Here is a 14,913-nt window from a genome sequence, read left to right on the forward strand (position 1 = left end):
GCATTTTATAGGACAAAAATTCATACATGGAGAAGTGAAAATACTTTAGGACCAATAGCATCTTGAAATAATTTGACTGACAGCTTCCAGAAACCCATTTTACTCCTGAAAACCATTTCTGTGGCCAAACAAACTTCCAAAAGGATGCCAGACTGAACCCTATAAAACAACTGTTGGACACGTTTAACCGGATTCCACATTGAACAGTAACACAGCGATCCTGAGTAAAATGGCCACAGCTGGATTGCCCTACAAAGGAAAAAACACAAGCTACTTAGAGTGGAGTTAATCATTCTGATAGCAGATGTTTTAAGTTTAACGCCTCAACTACAAAACACTCTACTTTCCTCTCCAAATCTGGATCTACTAGTCGCCAGAGCGCAGGTTTTGGCTGGCTTTCTGCTAGGTCACAGGAGCCCTGTGCCGGCCCCGGCAGCGGTTCCGCCTGCTGGCACGGTACCAGCGCGGCAGGTTTGTGTGGCTGAGGCCCAAAGGCTGCTCCTTGCCCAGCCCAGGGCTGGGCCCTTGTGCGTGCTCCCACCACGGAAGCAATTAGTGGCACTTGTTAAGTACAAGTGAGGTCTCATGCAGTGACTGGTACCGCGGCCTAGGAGGCAGGAACCGTTGCTCTAGATTGGCATAAACCCGGGGCCGGGATGTCTGCAAAGGAAGTAGAGAGCTGTCAGCCTTCACCCACACCCCTCTTTGGACCATATACAGACAGCTCCCAGCAAGAGGGGGGACCTGGTAATCTCACTCAAGATTTCCCCAAACAGCACATAAGCTTTTGAGATTATTTTTTTTTTTGCTATTTTTTTTTTTTTAAAGGAGAGCAGGTACAAAAATAAAAGAAATCCATATACTCTGAAAATATACTGGAAACTGCCACCACAGATGAGGTACCATTTATCCCGACCCCCCACCCCCAAACTGCAAACATCAAAATATATATGTTCTTAAACAAAGGAAGAATATCTGGCTATTTAATCTCAGTTAAAATGACAGCACCCTTTGTTACACTTGATATTTCACACCATTAATTCTCTTCTGAAAAAAAAAAAAAAAAAACCAAAACCAAAAACCAACCAAGATCTCTAACTAACCTTGATTCCTTGCTTTTTCTCCTCATTCCTTAGTGCAGTAATTGTCCATCTCCATTTAAATAAATATAGCAGCTACAGCATCATAAATGTGTGGCCCTCACAACGTCAGTAACTTGATATTGTAATACAAATAAGTATCGGCACTTGACGTAGATATTTGCAAAACCAAGAAGAGAGATTAAAACTTCCAAATACTCTTCACATGAAAACCAGGTAAAACACTAGCTCGACGAGTCATTGAAGTCACTTTCCCACTGAAGTTTTGTTAATTTAGGTTTTGGTGAAAGTGGCAAGCCAAAAAGCTTCTCAAATCGTAGTCACTGAGTGTGGGCAGGATGAGAAGCAGACGGTGTCTTTGAAAGGAGCATTAAAAGACTTTTTAAAAAGGAATTTTCATCTAAACGCCAGAAATCCACAAGAAGTCTTTGTAAAATATTTGGTTTCTTTAAAAAATTCTCTATTTTAAAACAATTTTCTGTAAAAAGCCTAACCTGAACCTTTTATAAACAGAACTACAAGCTAGAGTGCTTCTGTGGGAGAACTGTCCGGTCACAGACTAAGGAAAACGTTTGAGAGACTTCCTCAGAAACCATCTTGCTCTAGTTCTTTAGTTACACCAACCTCCCTGCAGCAGGTTTATCTGAAGGCGCTGAAAGGCAAGTGCATTAAGAGGTCAAGGAGCATGGCTGGGGGTCTGCGGGAGCAGCCGATGAAGGCACACGGCTCCCCAGACCCCAGGGATCCTCGGACACATCCCCGTCTGCTGAGCCTCCCTCGATCCCGTCCTGCCTCCTCCCCGAGGCTCCCCAAGCCAACTGCCCACCGTCACGGCTATTCCAGTGCAATTTAACGTTGCAAAGTTAGTCTTTTTTACATTATCCTCCTTGATACTGGGAGATAAAATAGGTATATACACTAACTGTTTAGTAAAGCTCTTTGAGACAGTGTTGTGAACAGCACTACATACACTTCAATACAATATACAAATGCACAAAATACAGTACTTTGTTTTCTGGCAGGAAAAAAAAAGGGGGGAGATTCATGCCTGTTGAAGCAAAACGGGCTCAGATTTTAGGCTCAAAATACAGTATATTGGCAAACAGCGGATTTCATGAGAATGACAGGAGAGAAGCTACTTAAACCACTTAAACCCACTGGTTTTCATGTGGAGAGCAGGTGGAGTTCGGAAGGGCTGGGATAACAGCAATGCCCATACAAACGATCTGCAGTATATATACTATGAACCAGTGCAAATAAAAACAGTCAAAAATGCAGTTCACGAGTTTACAAAGTGCAAAACTCCCCAGTCCCCTCGTTGAATAAATGCTTGTCTCTGACATCTTAAATATTGTTTTACCTTTAAAGTGGAATGAAAGAGTCCCGTTAATTTGTTTCACATTTCAGTGATTTAACATGTTAGAACTATCCCAGCCCTCTTTATTTGCAAAGTGAAATGAAGTTACCAATAACTTAATTTTAAAAGGAAAGTCATTATCAAAGAGGAAAAAAGCCTAAAAACTTTTATTAATTCCAGACATTTTACTGATGTCAAATAGATTTAACTAAGCATGTAAAAACTTAGATCTTAATAAAAAACTCTTTCCATTTAATTGAAATATCCTCCACATTTCAAAGCCAAAAATACGGCCAATTCCTTTGTTAAATCAAAATACTGCAGTGACAGGTAAAGCTTGCAGAGTTCTAGAAGCATTTTTGCTATTTTTTTTGATTTAAAAAAGGAAAATTCAAGGTTCCTTCTGACTATAAAACTTTCCTTTCAAAATTAAGGCTTTAACTTTGTCCTTTTAAAATCATGGAGGTGTCCATTCTTCCACCGTTAGTGGTACAAACACTGCTTTAGTACAGCTCAATGGACACGGTTTTCCTTTAGAACGCTTATTGCACTAAAAGATAGCAAAACAAGTTGTCAGTTTCTTTTAAAAATAAACATGGTTACATTTCTAAAAAATAAAAGTTGATGTTGACCATATGTTCTGTAATAATTAAATTAAAGCATTATTATTACTCTAATAAATAGAAAAGAAACAAAAGGAAGCTAAACTTCAAAAACACATACATATGAAATCACATTAAGGTGTGAGAGGCAGCAAGTAAACTAGCATTTCTTTTTATCCCAAAAAGACCTCAGCTCTAAAGTTTCAGTTCTGGTGTTTACTAGATGTCATCCCATAAAACTTGGGAGACTGGATCTCACGTGAAGCTTCACCATATTTGACTTGCCAGATAGAAAATAATTGAAACTTTTGGACTAGGTAAAACAGCAGCTTTAGTAAATTCACCAGGAGCAAGACAAGTTTGGATCACTACTGCCTGCACATAATACCACTAGCTTCTTTGTTTGCTTTTAAGAAGGGAACTATTGGAGCCAAGAACTCCAAAGCTGTGAAGAAAGACACAAAGGCAGCAGTTGGCTAAACTATGTTCAAATTACCGGGTCAGCGTGCAAAACATCTTCCCCCCAGTCAATTTTTTCTAGTTAGTGATGTACATTCAAATGTATATTTGGATATGTTGACATCCGAATGCTTGATGGCAATATTGAAAGATTCCTCAATGCAGTGGGGGGACAAAACTCGGGTTTTTGGGGGTTTTTTTTTTGCACACTTCCCTTCCCAAACAATCCTTGTGATTGTTCCTCGAGAGGTGTTTTGCTTTTTTAAATTACACCGTCAATTTTCTTATTATTCTTTTGTTTTTTTTTGCAGTTGTGCTGCCGAGCAACTTGAGGTAAAGGCATTTTAAGAGGGTTAAACTACGAGAAATTCAAAAAAGAAAAGAAACTAAAAAATGATGGTGGTGCTGCCTACAGGAGCCCGCACCAAAAAAGCAGTTGGCTGGTTTCATATTGCATAATAGTGCTGTGTTCCTCGATGAAGTAAACAATCTTCCTCGTGTCAATTTAAGGGTTTAGCCTCTCGCCCCTACACAGCGTCAACTTCAGCACGATCGGAGGCACACCCCCTAAACCAACCCCACTGGAAACATACATTGTATGTGGCTTAATTGTTCAGTTCTTCCTTTCAGTGAGTATGCTCCCGGTCTATTGATTTAAGCGAAGTACATCGTGCGTAAGGTGTCTTGGTGAATTTGTACAGCCTTCGCGAGGGCCTGCGGGTCTCTCCCATTGCTTTGTCCTGAAACATGGCTTCCTTCAGCACTGCCACAGAACGAGACAAAGACAAGCAGTGAATCGTATTAATTCAGGTCAAAAAGCTGCCTTCACACCTCTGCTTCAGGTGAGCAACATGGCCATAGTCACAGAACTGGATACTGAGCAGAGTCTGCTTTCTTCACCCAGCAACCTCAAGGCTTTTGACATATCCCTTTACGTTAGCTGCTCCGTTTGTTCATCTAAAAATAAGCCTATTACAAATATCCTGATGGCTTGAAGCTTATAAAATACTTCTGCTGTACAAAGAGGAGGTAGGTAAGCGGAAGGTACTTAGCATGTGCTTCATTCATACATACTCTAATTATAAAGCAAAAAAACCCCCTAGATGCGTGGCTTGTTCCCTCAGACCACATTAAAGTAATAACAGAATTCTTCACTAAACTAAACTTCATTCTTTTCTCCTGAATGTTTTTCAGTCGAATCCACCTACCCACTCTTGTCTCATCCTGAGCAGCAGCTGTCAGGAATGAGTACCTTAAGATTAGTCCTAGAGTAACAAAAATTAACTGCAAAACAAGCAGTAATTACCTGTAGTCGGATGGCTTTATGCCTGACAATGGAGGAAAGACCAACAGAGAGAAAACCTCCAGCACATGTTTTCATTTACCTGTCATGTTCTTTGTCCACAAGATGGTATCGTGCTCTGAATGCTACCAGGTGAGCATAATACGCTGGTGCAGGTATAGAAACTGATCGTGTACAGCGCACATATGTGTGGCAGAGCTGGTAAGTCAGCAGCTGGAGTTCATCTGCAGTAAAACAGTTATCATCCCACAAAACATGATAGTGTGAGGGACGGCTGGTACCCTAAGAAGAAGGGAACATCAATTCACTTATCTGGTTTTTCCATACAATCGAGTCAGATGTTTAAGTTCAGAAAGAGCCAGACTATCTAGTCTGAACGCGTATGCAACAGCAGCCAGAGAAAATTCCAGTCTTGTGTCAGCCCTAAATGTGTGTATAAAGATGAATAAGAAGTCTAACATTTACATGATTATGTTAGCCCAATTATTCTTGCCTGGAAAAAACCACGACTTCTAGATAACCCTCAACGACTAAACCCTGCTCCCAACATGACTAAACCATGATTACACCAGCTCTTAACTACCTTCAATTAAAACTGTTTCTCACCAAGACACATTTCCCAGAGAAATAACTGCTGCTTTTAACTCTTCACAATTCCTTAGTTTTTGGGGTTTTTTTTCCATTTTTAAGCCATATCCTAATACAATTTGTCACTAAGTTGACTCTCCACAGTACTGCTGGCAATACCACCGCACTGTTGGATTTAATTCCACAGCCTGTAATTCACCAGTGTGCATTTAGTCAGCAAATAAACACTGCCTTCAGTCTTTCAAATGGTTTACATCTGAAAACTTGATTCAATGTTAATTTCGTCGTGGCTATCAATCAGAAAAGGAGCAAGTTTTATTTTCAGAAATAAAAGTACAAAATAAAGTAACCTCTAAAATAAACTTTAAAAGGCATCATCTGCCATCAGTGCGAGTTTTAAGGGTATAGCAGAGACCTCCTCTTCAGCAAGTAATACTATTAGTCCCACAGTACTGTGGTATCTCAGATAAAACTGAGCTAAATGACATTTCCCTACTAAATAACTGCCTATAGACACAAGTGCCACAAAATGAAGAAAAACATGTTCTAAATTCACATTCACTTACAAAGAAACAACCGTACCTGTATTCCAGCATGGCTACAGAGGTAAAAATCAAACTCATACGGATGTGTAATGTCTGTATCTACAGTTGTTCCAGCTGGAATATTGCCACTTCGTCCAACCTAGAGAAAAGGTTTTGTTAAGAAGTACAGCTAACAACTGTTTATACATCTCACCGTGATTAAAAATACAAGTTTCTATTCAACCCACACAAGGTTTCCAGGAATTAGCTGCCTCAGTACAGTTTGCAATGCGTCAATAGAGCAGCCAGGGACGTTTAACAAGGACACTGTGTGGTGCTTACCATCTCAACACTGCACTTAAAGCCCTTTAGAACCTTCAATCTCAGAAAGGCAGAAGAGCTGCCGTACATTTGTACTTAGAATTGTCAGCTTGAGTTTGGACTGACTCACTCAGAAGAATAGAAAAGTTAAGGGTTCCATCCTTTCGTATTTTCTTCTCTTACAATTGCTGCAGACTTGGTTCTAGTTAGTCACACACATATTAGCCATAGTTCATTGACAGATGAGGGCAACGTGACAAAGCCTGATGGGGATTATTTTTCTGTGTGTTTTGGTTTTTTAACATATTTAAGGTCAACCATTTTTCAATTTCAGGCTGCATTTTGTGCTTATCAATTCGACATCTTCCCTGAATGCAAAGACATTCAGACTCAGAAAAGCCCATGCTAATATTTTCTCCAGCAGCGTAAGTGCTTGACGTCAACCTTTTCACATAAGGCTACTATGAGAGAGGGCAATGATTACCCTTTCTGTTCTGTCAGCACAGAACAATCGTGTATGATGTCGCTTCTGCACCACAATATAGGTTATTCCAGGCTGGTAATCCTTCTCCAAACTGATGCAGGCTTCTCTAATGGCTAGCAGTTCATAATACAAAACCTACAAGCACAAGAACAGAATAATTTAGGCTTTCTTTCCATTGTATTCTACACAAAACACCAAATAAATAGTTTGTAGTTAACACTAAGTGCAACTTTGCCACACAGTTAGTAATCTTAGGAAGTACTTTGAAATGTAGTTTCCTAAGTTCTAAGACCTCTCCTTCCCAAACAGGAAAGAAGTTGCAACTTTTCTTACCCAACACGCTTAAGAAATTCTCTCCTTAAGCCTCAATTATTTTGTGGTATCTTTGTGTAAAGGTAAGCAACTCGAACAGTACAGCTATTCAAATACGAGAACTGGAGTTGTTCTGTAGTAACAAAGTCCTTGAAGAAACCCACAAATGAACCAACCTGTCGAAACTGTCCTTCAGAGACCCCGTCCCTATAGAAGATGATACGTGTGGGCTTGAACCGTGTTGACTTGTAGAACTGGATGAGGAGCTCTCTCACCATGGAGGCTAGGTCTTGGATGATCTCCTGCCGGGGTCGCTGAACTCTCACTGTGGCACAGTACCGGCTTGGATGAGCATCCATACTACCTACAACCTTCAGGGGGAGATTACATGAGGAAAGGCTTCACCACCAAATCTATACCCATTAAAGTAGCCAAAACACCAAGAAGAGTGACTGTCAATTAGAAGATGCTTATGTTAAAGGAACAACCACTGCAACATGTTTAACTGGAACTTCTAGTAGATACAGGTTTAACACTTTCTGAAAACAGGTATAAAACTTGTCCTCCAAAATGAATCTGTAGAATTGGAGTCTGCCACCAGCGGCAAGTAAAATACCAAGGGAACAAAATAGGAAGGTACTGATGAAGCCACCAACCATCACCTTGACCTCCTGAACTGTACCAACACAAAAGGTAAGAATTATCAAAACCATTCCTGCCAAACCAGGCCTTTAATGACAATTTTCTTCTTTAAAAATTCAAAGGTGTTATTCACTAACATCATAAAGCTGCATTATTGCCTTTAGAATAGTTTTGTAGAAGCACATTGTTTAACATAACTGCCATTTTAGCTTTTCAGTTTTCAAATCAAGGTAAGAAAAGTCTGAAGTATCAAGTTCTTTTAAAGACATGACTTTCAATAACATTGGAAATGTGTACAAAGAACTGGCATAAGCCCCGGAAGACATTTGACACAGACATAGCCCATGAGTTGCATTTACTGTTCCAACATTTACCTAAGATGAAAAAACAATGCTAATTTAATAAAACTTACAGCAGCTATAGAAGGCTTCTTCCCATCTCCAGCAGGAGGGTGAGTGACATCAGCTCCCAAAAAGATCACTGGCTGCTGGAACACAGAAGGTCTTCAAAAAGAAAAAAGGGCTAAGTCACAATTGTAGATGAACAGTTGGTGCAAGGTTATTGCTCACTGTGGGGTTTTGTCTCTCTTTCAGCTAAGCTGCACGGAGAAGCCTTCTTATCAGGTCCTCTGGCCAAACCTAGGCAATGAAGTCTTTATGCACAACACGTGAACTTCAAACCACCACCACAGCAGTCATTCCAAAATACACTGCCATTTTCTGTGGCATGGTTCTAGTGGAGAAACACCACAGAGCTACATGTGAATGGTACAAACAGCTTCTTGTGGAAACTATCCTTCTACAGGATGATTACACTAGCGCTTGGAGGTTGGCTAAGCACCACTGTGGTACTGCCATGCTTAATTTTGGGTGCTAAGCAGCAAACATAACCACATCTGTTAAAGGAAAACCCAAATCAGTCTCCACAAAGTCTTACCGTTGATGAGGTACAAGGATGTTGTTGATTCCTCCTAGTTTAACATTAATCTTCAGGCACAGATTTGATAGGGTCTGTGGAGATGTTTTAATGACGTTCTTGACTTGAACGCACTGTGTGGCCATTCCCAACAGTGTATCTCCCACACGTTTCACCTCCGCTGAGAAGCAAACATGAGGATACAACTTGAGTCCCTTTGAAATGATTGCTGTGTTGTGATCTTAGCTTAAGTCACAATAATTTAAATGTACATACTGTGCAAAACAACTTCCAACTTAACTACCTGCTTCCAATTCATTCTATTTTTGGACACAAAATATTGGTTTCTAATGTCTAAAGAATGGTCCTGAAGAACTTTCTAACTTTGCTGGGCAGCAAATTTCTCAGAACAATACTGGACCAAGAAGGCAAAGACAGAAGTATTCCCTTACCATACACTGGTGTTTTCCCTGGCAGGATGACAATGATGAGCTGAAGCCCTGAATAGGTGTTCTTGAGGTGTCGAAACATGGGCTCCACACTGTCTGCGCCCTGGGCGTATTTGCAGAAGCAGGGCTGGCCTTGGATGGGCATCCCTGCGTCCTTGGAGATCTTGCGCAGCTGGTCTGTGAAACCCCTAAAGGTGAGAAGTGGTTTGAGTTTTCACAATATCACACAACAACCAAAGCAGAAGGGGACAGAAGAACTGTGCTACTCAAATGAAGACAATTCCAAACAGCTTTAAAGGCCAGAATGTGGCAAAAAAGAGTTCAGAGGCATTTAGTGCTTCATTCACGATGCCAAAAGAAACTCTACACAACACAACGATATCACAGGACTAGAACCCCACGGTGTACTCAGATACAGTGTTTTGACTATAGCTTCCAGTAAGGAAGCAAACCAGAATGGATTCTCTCCCTAATATCTTAGATGACTAAAACCAGATAAAAACGCTTACTAGAAGTTCCACATTCACGTTTTTACTAAGATGGCTTCACTAAGAGAACAGTTCAAGGCCTGAACCACAACATGCCTTACTTCAGTATTTCTTCTCTGCATTGTCTCTGTGTTGCAAAGCAAGCTATAGCCCACATTTTGATCTCAACACCGGTGTGAAACTGCTTCCCTCGCATGTCCCATACCCCATGGCTTGGGGTTGCCACTGTTCGATTCTGTGGAAACAAAAGCAACAGATGTTCAAGCGAGTGAAAGAGGAAAAAGCCTATGTGTGATCAGTTTCAGGATAACAAAAAAGAAGTTCTACCATTCCAACTCTGATCCCTGTATTGCACAATGCAACCGAACTGACTAAAATAGTGGATGTGCGCAGGAAATCACTCTTCAAAAGAGAAACAAAAGAAAACACAAAAACCTCACCCGTCCTCCATACTGCAGCATCGGAGCTGGGAGCACGCGCCCTGTCACATGGGCCATCTCATCCCGGACTTTGAACTGGAACTCTTGAACAAACGGGTCTGCATCATAATTCGCACTTCTCACCTAAAAGAAGAGTTTTTCCATCTTACAGAAGTATCTACTTACAATTCATGTAACAAACAAAAGACAAAGCATTGCTGCGGAAGGGTTCTACCACCATTCCCCCTGTCACTGAACAAGGCTCAGATTTAACTGCTCAACACCATCAACCTATTTCCAGTGAAAATAATTAATACCATGAGAAATGATATATTGGATAAGGTATTTTTTTCTTCCCTTAACTTATTCAAGTGCTCATTTGTAGCATGCTCATTCAAAAGCATTTCGTTTACTCACAGGATAGATCAAAAAGCATCCTCCTTTAGAGACAAGCAAACTCCCCAAGACTAATCAAATTAATTTATTCTATTACTGCACATTCAGGTCTTCTGTACTTTCCAGAACAGCCTTATTTAATTGAAAAATTATGGCTAATTTGTCAGCTTAAAACCAGATGGTTTCCAATGAGAGCTCTCTGTTTATAAAAGTATTCAACTAAAAATATTCGAGTTTTATAATTCAAATCAGAAAACCACTGATGTTTAGTGTCTGGATTCAGCACCAAGAAACAATATTGGACTTATCAGGTGAAAATATTTAGTGTTTACTAAATAAAGCAGTCAAACATCTCAAGTACAGAAGATGCCACCACCTTCAAACTATTATCAGAAAAAAAGGGCTACTGCTGCAAGCTATTTTAAATAAATCCTCTTTTAAAAAGTAGCTAAAATCTATTAACTTAATGAGTAGAAGGAATGCAAAGACGAGGTTGGTCATATCAGAAGTTTTTGCATTCATGTTATCTAGTCCAGTGTCATTTCATGAGTGGTATCACACCAAACTGAAAGTAAAGAACTAACCAATCTGCTTATTTCCTCCTGCCTATCTGGAGCAGATCTCGCTGTGGCCTTTATCATAGTCGATGTTTGATTGTCTGTCAGCTTCTTGATACACCGCTGGCCAGCTACAATATTACATACCTGAAAGGGAAATCAGAAGTGTCAATACATATTAGGAGCTCTTAGAAACCAATCCTGACATAACGTCAATACACAACACTATCACCATGAAACACATCCCAATGTTTTAATCAACTGCATAGTCTTACTTTAAAGCACTGAAGAAGTCTTCAGTGAAATAGAAGAAAGAGCATGTAAATATGGAAACATGCTTGTACTGCAAAGTACACAACTCCTTAACCTCTTGGATACAGCCTACCAACAACAAGCTCATTTATCAGAGTAAGTTCATTACTTCTAAAGGCAGGTAGGTGTGTTTCTGTTCTTGTCCCACTTGTAGGCAGGGAAGATGAGGGTATTTCAGCTGGAGGTTGTATTTCTCTCTGAAATACTGTGCTACTGTTCTCTCCACTGTCTGGCCATTTTCTAACTGTAAAGGAAAGCTGAAGAGACATACATTTTAATAAAATGTACAGAAATCTTAGCCGGCAAATATCAACACCTCCCAAATTCATAAAATATTACGTCCTGTTACACATTCAGTGTTAAGCTATCACACATTTTATGCTCTGACAAAAAGGGTCTTACGTTTGATGACTTGCAGGCCTTCTTGTTACATTACAAACACGGTATTTCCTTCTCATCGTTCCACAGTGAGTCACTTCTACCTTTAGACCTGCATAAAAGCAGCATAAAAATGTCATAACTACACAAAAATCTCCACAGGGGACAAGGTTTCACATAATACAACATGTTCTAACAGGTTTGATAGTCAGCGTCAAATGGCACAACAGGAGAAATTATGTTCTCTAAGCATTTTACTTTCATTATTAATTGATTTCTGACTAATCAGGTGTTATCCTCAAAACCAAATCATAATGTATAACATTTAACGTTCAATGTCATCTGAATTTCTTGTAGCAGCTTTATTTAACAGGCATGTGACTAATCTCAAGACACAGACACTGTTTTCACCATCTTCTTTTGTTCTTGTTCTCAATGCTATATGCCTCTGAAAACTAGCAGTTCCCATATAACTGAAATAAAAAGGGCAAAACCAGATGTCTACCTTATTGTTCATTCCCTCAACTTTGTGTCCTCATTCAGCCTGTCATTTCCTTTAATTTCACTGACCAAGTTTAACTTCAGCTTGTGAGCAGCTGAAGATCTTGTCTAAAAGCACTCAGCCTACATACCAGAGGCCTGCCAGGCTTATCTCTCTCTATCCACGATAATAACAGCAGCAACAGTGGCAGCTTCAAGAGGCTTTCAGTGGCTATTTCTATTGACTGGGCATGCACTGCCTGTACTGTACACGGCAAGTAGACTCAACATCTGCTGGGAGAGCTGAGCTTATCACGCAAGTGCTGCAGAGCACTGACGCACTGTTATGTCTTTCCCCAGCCCATGGAAGAGAAGGCAGTTGAAAACAAAGCCTTGTTACCCAGAAGATTCAACCTATGGTCCATTTTACTAGTAAAGGCTTTTGAGAAAGCAGCTGGATGACTTGTCCTGTTGATTGAATACCCCACATCAAATCAGGTCCCTAAGTACCAGAAAGCAGATACTGTGTTTAGTTTACCAGAGACACAGACATCCCAAAGACATATCAACTGTATTTCATTGATTCCTGACAACACTTATTGCAACATTAACACCAGCATTAGAGGATGGCATAATCAAAAATAAACTGCCACTGCCCTGATACAGCATGAAGAGAAAACACAAGAACGACACCATGAAGCAGTGTGGCCAAGGAAAAGAGGGTTGTGAACACAGAGCTATCTGGAACCCATTCACTGCTCTGTCTTTAATCTGCTGTGACACTATGGAAGGCACTACCCTCCCACAATGCTGCTCACAGACTGCCAAGTCTTTAACGCAGGGTTTGTTTCGCTATGAAGATCACATCTTGGCTGGAGTTCTCAGATACTACAGTAGTAAAACCAAATATTGACAGCAAAGGTAACCTCTCAAGGTTTTCTGACTATGGCAACACAGTGTCTGAGGCATCCGAGATCAAGCAGAGACAGCTTCTCATTCTCCAGAATGAAGACAGATGGATAGATGTAAAAAGGAGGCATGTGAGGACAACTACAAAATAATTAATTCCCCCCCCCATGACTGTTCTATTTCTAAGTGAATTATTTCTAAATTCTAAGTTAAAATTTACTTTTTTGCTGCCTAGTATTTCAATAGAATCTAATCTTGCATCAAGTAACACAAGTATTTAAGAGCAGAGCTTTGGAGAGCTAGGCTCTTTCAAGGCTCTTCTCTCTGCAAATTACACTGGAACAAAAGGATATGGGAAAACTCAAAGTAAAGTAGCATATATGGAGTGAAACTACTCAAACCAGCAGCTTATGCAATTTCTTTGGAATGCAATTTGGCCCTCAACTGCAAGTTAGCAAGTGGTACTTGTTTTTCCATAAAGCAATCAGTTACTTTCAAAGAATCAATGATGTTAGCTTGGAAATCAATTTTCTCATTGCCTTGGCATTTAAACAGCAGATCTACAGCACAACACAACTGTGGCCTCAGTGACCTTCGCTTATATAAGGTTGGTCATCCAGCAAGGCAGGAGCACTTACCTCTACCCAGGCAATAAACAACATGCTTTCTCTTGCCCTCTTAAAGCCACGGGGAACATACAGCACTTTTAATCTCTCTGCAGAGCTGCATTGTTTCGTTCAGGACAAGAACCACAGACAGGGCATACTGCAGTTCTCTTGGCAGTTCCAGGGCTCTTCTGATGCATGCTAACCAGGTTTCCAGTTAAAACAAAACCCTGAGAATTAGCTTGATTGTGTTACCTGGGAAAGAACAGATCCGTTTCTACTCACCCTTTATCTCTTTGGTGAATTTTACCCGATGAGAATCAGTCAGAGGTCTTGGTTGTTCATCAATATTATGAATGTCAAGAACTTCACACATAAACTGAATTACAGGTTGTGCTTTGTAGAAGGCAGTGGCAGAAACTAAAAAGAACAAAACATTCTGTGTCAAAAAGCCCAAGTGAGAATGTTGTGAAGCAGTAAGTAAATGAGTGCTTTTTAAAATTCCACGTGACCCTCAAGCAAACGTGCAGCACACTTTCTTAAACAGATTAGCAAGCCTTGCAACAACTGAGTATACAACAGCCAGTGTGGGGCCCACAGTGAATCGGTCTCCAGCACAGTCACTCCACAACCACTCTGCGTTTCAAGGTTTTGAAAGGCTTTTTCCCCAGATAACATTTATTTCTAGAGAACTACAATGCCCCAGAGAGACATTCTCTTTCAACTCTGTATGGAGCTGCAAGCAGAGACAGTATTAATGTCTCTCTACTGAAGGCTTAACATGAAAAGCTAAGATTATTCAATATGCAATATAATTTTCTCAATGATATGATCTGCTAAATTACTAAAACAATATTTGGTAGGAACATGAGCACTATTTTGACTATACATCAATTACATTCATGTAGTGGTGAGTGCAACTGTTGATCTACTAAAATCTCATACCCTCCCTGCATACTAATGACACATTAAGTGACAATATACTGTTTCTGAACAGGACAGTTGATTCATTCCATGGAAGGAAGACCATAAACGATCTGCTTGACAAAGTGACGAGCAATTGAAACCATACCTTTTGGTAGGAAAGGTGAGGTGGCACTAGATACAGCTCAAACACAAGCAAACTGCTGTGTACTTTTAAAACTTTAAATGGCAACAACAGAAAAATACTTGACAAGCATTTTATGAGTTTTCCAGATCTCATGTCCCCAAACCACCACATCTCTGCACTGATACACAAAACATTCTTCAGACATGTGTCACTTTAGGAGGCTGCCAACTTCACATGATGCACCCGGCCCACACCTCCGGAT

General features: G+C 40.2%; 1 protein-coding gene across 5 annotated transcripts in view; it reads right to left on the reverse strand.

Annotated features, from left to right (window-relative positions):
- Positions 1-1,112: 1,112 nt before the first annotated feature.
- The window catches only part of LOC115615465 (protein argonaute-1), a 55,142-nt gene continuing 41,341 nt past the window's right edge, over positions 1,113-14,913 (reverse strand). For 3 of the 5 annotated variants that reach the window (XM_030503584.1, XM_030503588.1, XM_030503590.1), the window contains 14 exons: positions 13,886-14,020; positions 11,631-11,718; positions 11,338-11,485; positions 10,944-11,063; positions 9,985-10,107; positions 9,646-9,779; positions 9,060-9,244; positions 8,629-8,788; positions 8,105-8,195; positions 7,227-7,421; positions 6,739-6,873; positions 5,992-6,093; positions 4,904-5,103; positions 1,113-4,281 (listed from right to left, as the gene is read on the reverse strand). In XM_030503584.1, coding sequence (XP_030359444.1) covers positions 4,173-4,281; positions 4,904-5,103; positions 5,992-6,093; positions 6,739-6,873; positions 7,227-7,421; positions 8,105-8,195; positions 8,629-8,788; positions 9,060-9,244; positions 9,646-9,779; positions 9,985-10,107; positions 10,944-11,063; positions 11,338-11,485; positions 11,631-11,718; positions 13,886-14,020 — 1,925 coding nt within the window. In that variant the 3' untranslated portion in view covers positions 1,113-4,172. Of the gene's footprint in view, positions 4,282-4,903; positions 5,104-5,135; positions 5,673-5,991; positions 6,094-6,738; positions 6,874-7,226; positions 7,422-8,104; positions 8,196-8,628; positions 8,789-9,059; positions 9,245-9,645; positions 9,780-9,984; positions 10,108-10,943; positions 11,064-11,337; positions 11,486-11,630; positions 11,719-13,885; positions 14,021-14,913 lie in introns of those variants that run through there. The other 2 variants (XM_030503586.1, XM_030503587.1) reach the window with 2 other exon arrangements.

Source organism: Strigops habroptila, chromosome 12 (assembly GCF_004027225.2).
Source record: "Strigops habroptila isolate Jane chromosome 12, bStrHab1.2.pri, whole genome shotgun sequence".
Taxonomy (NCBI): Eukaryota; Metazoa; Chordata; class Aves; order Psittaciformes; family Psittacidae; genus Strigops; species Strigops habroptila.